At 33.7% G+C, this 10,553-nt stretch overlaps 2 protein-coding genes across 2 annotated transcripts; both read left to right on the top strand.

The window, feature by feature from the left end:
• The first annotated feature begins 423 nt into the window (after positions 1–423).
• On the top strand, positions 424–7,540 carry LOC144837045 (protein bark beetle-like). The gene is made up of 6 exons (XM_078692028.1): positions 424–1,015; positions 1,125–1,657; positions 2,172–2,409; positions 2,792–5,128; positions 5,353–7,367; positions 7,517–7,540. The coding sequence occupies exons 1-6, from the start codon at positions 424–426 to the stop codon at positions 7,538–7,540; spliced, it is 5,739 nt and encodes a 1,912-aa protein (XP_078548154.1).
• A 1,188-nt stretch (positions 7,541–8,728) lies between these two features.
• LOC144837047 (uncharacterized) lies at positions 8,729–10,225 on the top strand. Its single transcript, XM_078692029.1, has 3 exons — positions 8,729–9,048; positions 9,326–9,420; positions 10,199–10,225. Exons 1-3 carry the CDS (start codon positions 8,763–8,765, stop codon positions 10,223–10,225), a joined length of 408 nt encoding a protein of 135 aa, XP_078548155.1. The 5' UTR covers positions 8,729–8,762.
• The last annotated feature ends 328 nt before the right edge of the window (positions 10,226–10,553 follow it).

Here is a 10,553-nt window from a genome sequence, read left to right on the forward strand (position 1 = left end):
CTGTCAGAGACAATTATGTACAATCATTTCATGTTTATGTTTGGTTCAAATAATGTCAAATCATTCGTTCATAAGCAAATGCATCAGGCCTTGAAATCCGTTACCTAGAACCTGGGAAAATTGTAGTATTGTTGTTTCAGGTAGAACTGATTGTATGTCATGCAATTGTACTGTACACCCTTTGATCAGTTGATTAATTCAATTGTCGCAAGGTTTGTTATTATAAAACATGTTTTTGCTCTTTGCTTATTATTCGTTACTAATAATAACTCTGAACTTTCTAAACTCTATTATCATGTTAATGATTTAGCAAGTTGATGTGAATAAAAACTGTTTACCCGAGAATCTTCGTCAGTTCGGTAATCGTCACAGAGATCGATTAAACATGTTTCGATTATTGATATTTGAAAAACTCCAATAAAAATGGAAACACTTAATAAAAATTTGTTGTCCGTTATTATATTTGGATTTTGTTTAAGTTTTTCAGCTGGTGAAACATTCATCAGTGGAGACATTTCAGAAGATGTAGAGTTTGTATCTTCTGATAGTCCTTTGTTTGTGACAGATGACCTGTATGTACAGAGCAATGCTACTGTAACCATTCAAGCAGGAGTGCAGATGTTCTTTGCAGAAGGAACAGGCATCTTTGTTAATGGAACTTTGATTAGCAATGGAACAAACGACAATCATGTTGTGTTAACCAGTTATGGAAATTCGATATTTTTGAAAGACGAATGGCACCTCAAATGGTCACACGTAAGACTGGTGAACGGGGGTAATAAACACCAGGGCCGTGTGTTAGTGTATAAAGCTGGTAGATGGGGAAGAGTGTGTACAAATTATTATGCTCTTACAAATGCTGCTTTAGTAGTTTGCCGTCAACTTGGATACGAAAATGGATACTACAATGGGTTCGGTTCAGGACCAGAACCAGTTAATCTTTATGATGTGTACTGTGGTTCAAATGAGGAAACAATTTTGGATTGTCCTCGCAATGGTGGAAGCAGATGTACATGTAAGTTAATGAATTTATTTACTTTGTGGTTATAAACATTTTCAACATTTTAAATTATTAGATATATTCAATAATATATAAATGAATGCATAATTTACTTAATTTTTAGATTCTTTAGGAGTTGTTTGTTCAACAACAATAAGTTCCCCGCACAACTTGACATTCTCCAATACCTCGTACTGGGCTGGTATAAGTTGGCTTAAAGACGATGCATATCAAGACAAACGAAGCTTCCTAAGATATACAGATATATCATTTGCGGGAGTAAACGCAAAGGGTGAACCTGGTAATCCTGCCATTTCTTCACATTCTAAACGCTTTCCATATTTATCCAATGTCAATATTGCTGATTGTGTTGGGTCAGGAATAAGTTTCTCTGGCGTCGTCTCAGTTGTTGACATTAACGAGGTTGTTGTTAAAGGCAATCGTGGTTATGGAATGGAAATGTCTACTTTAGGATCAATTTCAATACAAAATTCAAGATTTGAGGATAACGAATTTGATGGACTTGCAATGTTTGATGTTCATCATGGTACTCCTCATTATGACTACCTGTGTAATGATAATATTACATTTATTGATTCCTTCGAAACAAGATATTATACAGACGATCATATCAACAGTTACCAATCTTGTCGACAGGTAGGCCTATATTTATAAATATTTCTCGTGATAAGTTGCATTAGAGCCAACGGAAATAACCTGTTTTTGGCTATCCTTGTCAAAATTACATCTATACGTCAATCGTGTACCTGTTTTAAATATACATTAAATAGAACTAACTGTATTTGTTAATCTTTGATCTCATGTTTTCTGCCTAATGACGTTTTATACAATTTTAACTCCCATTTCTAGGGTATTGCTTGTAATCGTGTTCTTATACATTTTCTTGTATATTGTTATTGACATTTATTTTGATCAAATAAATAAATGAATTAATTAATGAGTAAATTAATAAAACAAAAAGAACGTTTAATGTCAAAATAATGTGTTTTTAGCACGATAAAATAGGTAATCATTCTGAGCGGATCACTTTTTGGATTATTGGAATTGGAAGGTGGGTGAAAGGGGGTTGGAGAGATATTCTGAAATTGGTCATTATTCATTTAGTAAGAAATAAAGCCTAATAAAAAAAAAATAATTTTGTAAATGCCAGTTGTTTTATGCAGACCAAGGATACTTGCTGAAAGTGAAAGTCCTTCAATACTACTCGTATTATATTGACTATGGTTACTTAACCCTCTATGATGGTAATGACACTTCAACCGCTGTTGTCAAAAGGTTTACAAAACAAGACGATGTACTGTCGTCCACAAACAATGTCATGATTATTGAATATCGATGCTACTACTACAACTGCAGATACGATTTAAATTTAGTGATTTGGAGTGAGCGTAAGTACATTACAAAATATTCTTACTTTGGTGATTGTTTTTTTTAATAATATTTAACCATGTAAATGTGTTTGTTCTTATTATGGCATAATGTACTGTACATATCATGTCGCGTCCATTACAAAAAGTTATGTTTATTTATTTTCTATACATAATTGTATAATAAACCAAAATATTTCTGATTTTTTCATCAAATTAATCTGTTTCATAACATTAATGTATAAATAGAGCCGGCCATATTTCCGAATTAACACTGTCCATAACAGTAAACTGTTTAATTTCAATTGATATGAGAAACTTACTTGGAAACTAAAGTAAAACGTATAACCGTAGTAAAATGTAAAATTATATATTGTTATTTCAAGATTATTATTTATTTCAGCAACACAAGGGTCTCAGGAAATTAGAAATTCAAACTTTGTTGGCAACAATGGAAATGGATTGACAGTGCACCCAACGTACATGCCGGAAGTGAGTATGAACAACGTAAAGGTGATTTCTAATAATGGAAATGGATTTCAAACATACGGCAACATTGAAAAAATAACTGTCGACTCAAGTGATTTTGTCGGTAACTTTTTAAATGGAATTAGCATTTATGAAGCTCAGAACATTGTTATTAATACATCATATGTTTCAGAAAATAATATGAATGGATTGATTTCGAGAAGAGGTGATATTAGCATATTCAATAGTGTGTTTGACGGGAACTCCGATTCCGGGCTGTTTGTAGACGATAATAACCGCAATACTTTGCAGGTTGAAAATAACTCATTCTCTTATAACAACGGATGTGGAATCGTTATAACTGGTGCATATTCAAACTCGTACATTTACAACAATTCAGTTGAATACAATATGAACGGTGCAATTAACATTGGAGTTGGCGTAAGCCCACGTTTATACGATATCATCATCTCGGGAAATACTATATCATTTAACACAGGAGGTTTCCTTGTACATATAGATGTATATCGAGTGAATTATGCAAATGCTATACAAATAACTGATAACGTTTTCAGAAACAATACATGTGAGCGAGTCCTTTCTGTTGCTGTGTCCTACAATGATGATACTATGATTGTTGAGAGAAACGTTATGACTAACAATCAGCCACGATTGCGATTTCCAAACTCTGTGTGGCCGTCATCTGTTTTGTTCTTACAATACTCAAAAGTATCAATGAAAAGCAACACATTTGATAATCCAGATTTCATGTTTGAAGTGGTTGCTGTTGGTCGGGAAAAACTATCAACAACTGTCATTAACGCTAGTCTGTCTTGGTGGGGATCTGATAACTGTTCTCTCATCAAGTCTCGTATCATTGATGGAGAAACACGACCGTCGTATCCAAAGCTTTTAATATCGCCTTATCGTGTCGACAATGACACATCTGAACTTGCATATCAAGAATGTAGTCGAATTGGAGTTTTTCAGTCCGGTCAAACGATAGGTGGCAGTATATATGGTAATGTGACATTATCTTCTGTCGGTAGTCCGTACGTAGTTAATAACGATATTGTAATACACCCAGAAGCTATGTTGGTAATTGAACCTGGTGTAACCTTATTGTTTGACTACTATACTGGGATATTAGTTCGCGGAACACTTTTAGCCAACGGTAATTACACAGATATGATCAGAATGACGCCATTCTTTAAAAACGTGTCTACTCCTATTCGAATATCTGATGGCAAAAATCAATGGGAAGGAGTCTTAGAAGTGTTGAAAGATGGTAACTGGAGTTCTGTCTGTTATTCTTCTTATAATTATAATTATGACATTGCTATTGTTGCGCGTATAGCGTGTCAGCAACTTGGATACACCGGATATCTTGATTATTACACTGCCACATCCACCAGAATGACCGTCTTAGATTATTTTGAATGCAATGAAGACACTCATACAAATATCTTAGACTGTGCTTTCAACATTCAACTGTATGTTTGTCCGTCATATAATAAGCTTTATTTGGTATGTAATCCTGGAAAGTGGAGTGGTATCAAGTACACGCTTTCCAGTAAGCAGAGTTCGATGGAATTTGCTTACATTAGTCAAACTGGTGGTAATCTTGAGAAAATGAATGTGTATTCCAGTGCTGCTATTCAAGTTGACTTTAATCATCATCATTTTGCTAATCTTAATCTTCATAATGTACACAGAGGCTTTACATTCTACATAGATAACCCATTCATCGATAAAGATCCAACTACCAATACTGATATCATCTGTGCTACTTTTGGATACGGTGTTACAGTTTATTCCCTTTCCTATCACTACTATCAGGGATCTATTAACTGCAGTGGGGGGATTTACCTGTCGACACTCTCATCGGATGATTTCAATGCTATCAAACATTACACCGATCAGCAACATGTTCTTAGTTTTGCGGAAGCTGATCAATCGATATTCGTCGAAGACATTCTTTATCTGGATTTATTATATTCAGGTTACAATTACGTCACACATTATCGTAACTTTACCGTGCAGGATGGTAATGCAATTGCAATGTTTGTCTACAATGATTACATTTCAAATAATGGTTATTTGTCTTTCATCGATCCTTCAAGCGGAAAGACACTACTCTCGTTGGATTCTTCGTCGTCTGGGCGGCAACAACAGTGGATTCAAACGACCTCAAATGAACTCACTATTACGTTTTCGTCAAATTATTATTACGCTTCCAATAAAGTTGGAATTGTTATTCTGTCTTTAAAAGGTACGTAATTTCACATTTAGCACATTTAATTTTAAATTAATTTTCAGTTTAAATGATAAATAGGCCTACCTGTTTCTTCAACTTATGTTTTGTTCTTGAAAAAAATATATTGCTTGATTGGCAAAAGAGAATCGAGTTTTCACGTGCAGGAATATTTTATCTACGATATAATATTATGTGAGTAAAAGTACATATAGCATTATTATTTCTGTTTTCATACACAGACCCGGTTAAAAACATAACGAACAGCATTGTGTTGGATTCCATCAAATACGAAAGTAGTGGTTCGTACGCAATAGAAATGCAATCCGGATCAAAATCGACATACTTAAAAGTTTTGAACTGTACACTATTTGATAACACGTATGGATACGACATTGTGTATTTAAATAATGGGGGTCGCGTTCTGTTTGAAGGATGTAACTTGTCTTCGATTAATAACTATCGTCCTGATGGCGTTAGAATTCGTGGTACATTTGAAGGAATCACATTTTCTAACTGTGAATTTAAAAATATTTACAGAGGTATTGACCTTTACAATAGCAATATACTACCACTTAAAATCATGGATTGTTCATTTTTAACGGTCAGTTATGCCATATACATTTATGGAAGCCAACATTCAAACATCGAAGTGTATAAATCAAGATTCGAAGATTTTTATAATGGATTGAGAACCACATCCTTTGATAATATTTTCATCGATGAATGTGACTTTCAAGATGGAACTTATGGTGTGTACGTTGATACATCGTTTGGTTATCAAAGTAATAATCACTCGATAATCTTGCAAAATATTAATTTCCAATCGGTACACCGATCAGTTTATGCGGACATTGATATTGATGCATATCAAGCGTCCGAATGGGTTTATCTAAGTTTAAAGAAATGTATTGTTGAAGATAGCGATCGCTTTCTGGAAACATATATATTTACGGAGACAATGAATATTGAAATGGATATAAAAAACAATATGATAATGCACGGTAGAGATGTTATCTCAATAACGATAAATAACCAAATTGACAATAGCTACGTTGTTAACATTGCGAATAATACAATTATGAACAACACTGCTGATAACGCTATTGTTTCAATTGGACAACACTACCCTGCATTCATGTCATCTTCAACAGGCTTACAATTTAATTTCATGGACAACATTTTACAACATAATTTAGCAAACCACATTATAAATGGTCTTACATGTGCCTTGGAACTTGGTGTTCATACAGCATCCTTATCTGGAAATTTGTTTGATAACGTTGGAATCGATGTGGAGATCTGTAGTGCGCATGTCTTCACTGACCAGGATCATTATATTGATGCACGGTTTAACCAATGGGGAAACGTTGAAGAAGATAAAGTACGCCACAGAGTTTTTGACAATGAAGATTGGAATAACCTTGTGTACATTATTACGGATGATGAGAATACTGTAACTGATGAGTTGAGTAAATGTAGTTCGTCTAACATAGGTGGACGAATTAATGGCACATGTCACCTGACATTGCTAAATAGTCCTTATCAGGTCCAATCTGACATTACAGTTTTACCAAACGCAGAGTTAATAATAGATCCGGGTGTAAAATTGTTTTTAAAAGAAAATAATGGAATTACTATTCTTGGAAGGTTATCAGCAGTAGGTAATGCTAACGAAGAAATAACTTTTGATTTAATAGAAGTGCCTGGTTTTGGTTCAGTAGATAGTGATAAGATACGTTTGGTTGAAGGTAATAGTCGAACAGAAGGACGTCTTCAAATATATGTGAATGGTGAATGGAAATATGTTTGGTATAGCAGTTTTAGATACAATGATGCTCAGGTTGCTTGTCGACAACTTGGTTTTACCTACGAAGGTTATACTAGCGTTTCTCTCAATGCAGAATTTGAGCAAACCTGGAAAAACCGTCTCTATTGCAATGGATATGAGTTGAGTTTATTTGACTGTTCAGGGTACTACTACAACAACTATTACTATCCTTATAATGTATGGTTGAATTGTAAGAGCTCAAATTGGGGAAATATTCAATTGTATACCGATTCAAATTCTGAAAGGTCTACCATTAAACATGTTAACATATTAAATACCGGTCGGCTACATGGTGTGGATGGTGTACCTTCAATATATGCGTTTGGACCTGTAATTCCGCTCACAAAAGACATCTATTTTGAGAACTGTATCGGACAGGCACTTGTCATTGATAGTACGACAGAAATTGAACTAGAGAGAATTACCGTAAAGCAGTGTTGGTCAGGTTTTGCATCAAGAATTTATTCAGAAGTCAACATTTTGGAGAGCTCGTTTGAACATATTGATGCTTCTGGCCTATTAATGACTACGAGAATAGCCAGTTTCTTCCCTTCACAGTCGTTTTTTCATTCCAGATGTGGTGGACATCATCTGGTTAATCCGGGAGACCAGTTAATGCTTTCTGAAAGTTTATGCGGTGAACAAGACTGCATCAGTGTTATTAAATGTGTACACAACTGTACAATTATTATGGCTTTTCAACCCGTAAATCATTATTATTCCCGCATTTATATTTATGACGGGACTTCCATTTATTCTAATCAAATTGGATATGTAGACCGATATTCTTCGAAGATGACGTATATTCCTACTTCGAGCGCAGTAACTATTAGGATAGACTATTATTATTATTCTTCAAGATATTATTACTGTAAAAATACGAATAATTATCAACGACTTGAACTTCACATCTCGGTTTATGAAAAAGGTAAGTCACTTGATTTTTAAATCTTTATAATTGTAAAATTCACCGAATATGGAGTATGTTTATCCATTTATCGTCAATCGTTTTAGTGCGTAGTTATTGTGTATACTATTTCCTATTTATTAAGCTCAATTGATGGAATAAATTTAGGCCTACGTATTTCTGACGACCCATCGTAAAAAATTGCAATACTTTAGGTACTACCAGCAATGAAATTCATACGTATCAAATGTCAATAGTTTATACATTTCCGCAATGTATAATTTTTTTGCGCACATTTTTAAAAATCAAATATTATAAGTTCTGAATTGTACTGTATTAGATGATAATATGTTTGGCTATTTATTTTGTTGTATCTTAATATTGTAGAACATCTGAAGTCGTCCATAACTGTAGCCGATTCGACTATCAAGAATGTTGTTGGATCTTTTGTTTCAATCGTGGATAATGAAATTGAAGATAAAATTCCTGTTGATGTTACCATTTCAAGATGCTATTTTGAAAAGTGTTCCCGAACAAACCACAGTGTTATCAGCATTGGTCGCAAAGACGGTAACTGTTCAATAACTGAAAATTTTTTCAATGAAAACTACGGTACAGTAAACATTAATCAAGGAGGAACCGATGCTTCAACAATAATTGTTGCACGTAACTATTTTTTATCAACAAAACAGAGTAACATATTGTATATACAGTCTCCAGCTGACTCAATAAGAATACAGGTGTTTGATAACCACTTCATTCAAAACATACCATCAGCAAACAACGATGTAGTCACCATTCAAGGAGGCAACGCTAGTATTAATAACAACTTATTTTATTATAACAATGGGCGACATTTGATATTCATTGGAGGGGAAACTGCCAATGGAAACCGACTCATCTATGGTAACATCATGATTTATAACACTGGCCAACGTTCTGATGAAACATTCACAATATTACTAGATGGTACCAATACTGGCATTACTGGAAATTATATAGTAAATGCTGGAAATGAATTTGAAATAGCTCTTACTTCTCGGGTAACGGAGACGGTTTATGCTACAAATAACTATTGGGGAGTTCGTTCCTTAGAAGAGGTCAGAGGTCGAGTGCGTGATGGAAAGAGTATTATTGGTCACGCAGATATCGAACAGGAACCTTTTCTTACTGAACCATCAGATATCGAATTCTTCAGTTGTAAGTTTAAACATTTTACTACCCTATATTAGCAGAGAAACGAATATTTAGGAAGAAGAGATATTTTGTTTTATTACTATAATTTAATAAAGGTTTATTATTAGCAAATGTAGTGAAGAAAAAATCAAAGGATTAAAAGATAACAAAGTTTTGAGATACTACTGTTTATATGAGGGAAGGAAATCTAGAAAGAACAGAGATATAAAGATCAAAGTTAAAAGATCATGTTAAATGTTAAATCATTAATTAATTAAGTAATTAATAATTGTTTTTAAAGCATCATGTCAGCCAGGCTATACCTTAGAAGGAAGTCAGTGTTTCAGTTACAAACCAGCTGCCGTCGACTACAATACAGCGAAGTCAATTTGCTTTGTATATATACATTTATTATTACTATTAATTAAAGTAATTAACCAAAGAGAGCACACTTTGTGTATACAAACAGTGTTCTTCTCTTCCACTAGAGACATTTTCCTTTTTGGTTATCCGCAACTTAGAAGTTGCGGATAACCCTTGTGATTGTAAATATCTTCCTTTTTTTTCATCTTCTTTGTTCTTCTTTCTTTCCCGGAATTTTGTATATCTCTCGTCGTTGTCAACATAAGATTGTATAACTTTGTCAAAAGATTGACCTGTAGCTGTAGATGTGCAAGAAACTTCGTTATATGACGTTAGAGTCGCGCAGCGTAAGTTACGCGCGATTTTATGAATTTCAATGATTGATCATAGATTATAAACCAAAAGTCATTTTGTATTGACACTTGGTGAAAATTTAAGTCATATCATGGGAAAACTTTCTATGGATTAAAAATAGCATGTTTCACAAGAAGTTACGCGAAATTAAAATTTCAAAATGCGCAAAATTAATTTCTAATCAATTTCTACGCTGATCATGACATTTTGAGCATGTCAAAAATTCCCACGCGCGCGAAAAAAATTACGCGTAAGGTGCGCACGGAGCATGAAAATCATGTGTTTTTCTCTTGAATTAAGATTTTACAGTCTTTCCTAGTTATTTTAAAAAAGATTGACATCATTTCAAATTAAAATGACGTCATACGAACACGTTGATTTAGACCATTTGCGCGCGTTTTAGTTGCAAAAGTGACAACATATTGTCAAAATTATGCATATTTTTAATCTATTATAGCTTCTCCGGATCATCCATGACCCATAATGTTTTTAATTTAATATGTAAGCAGATATGTTGTAGATATGAATTCATGCAGAATCTTTACCCCTCGGATGTTATGACGTCATCGTATGGCCACACGAATGTAAAATATAGGATTTTTTACTCTTTCGTTATTGCTCATCACATTAAATAGAGCGCATCTCGCTTATACGTATTCCATTTCCACAGATATTTTAATACTCTCTAGGTCAATCAATTATCTTTCGCATGAGTTAAAAATATTTTAATTTTTATGACGTCATCATGTATAAAAAAGTAAATAACGTAGGTCCCCTATTTTCATCTTTACAGTAAATTTCAATCTGTTATA

This window comes from Antedon bifida, chromosome 3, assembly GCF_963402885.1.
Source record: "Antedon bifida chromosome 3, ecAntBifi1.1, whole genome shotgun sequence".
Lineage (NCBI taxonomy): Eukaryota > Metazoa > Echinodermata > Crinoidea > Comatulida > Antedonidae > Antedon > Antedon bifida.

What these genes read in the sequence shown, in the direction of transcription:
- LOC144837047 (XM_078692029.1), top strand. Translation starts at nt 8,763, where the DNA reads ATGATTTATAACACTGGCCAACGTTCTGATGAAACATTCACAATATTA. An exon ending in AGATATCGAATTCTTCAGTT is followed by an intron (nt 9,049 to 9,325) that starts GTAAGTTTAAAC and finishes TTGTTTTTAAAG; the next exon opens with CATCATGTCAGCCAGGCTAT. An exon ending in CAGCGAAGTCAATTTGCTTT is followed by an intron (nt 9,421 to 10,198) that starts GTATATATACAT and finishes AATCTATTATAG; the next exon opens with CTTCTCCGGATCATCCATGA.
- LOC144837045 (XM_078692028.1), top strand. Translation starts at nt 424, where the DNA reads ATGGAAACACTTAATAAAAATTTGTTGTCCGTTATTATATTTGGATTT. An exon ending in TGTTATTCTGTCTTTAAAAG is followed by an intron (nt 5,129 to 5,352) that starts GTACGTAATTTC and finishes TTTCATACACAG; the next exon opens with ACCCGGTTAAAAACATAACG. An exon ending in TTGAACTAGAGAGAATTACC is followed by an intron (nt 7,368 to 7,516) that starts GTAAAGCAGTGT and finishes TTTTCATTCCAG; the next exon opens with ATGTGGTGGACATCATCTGG.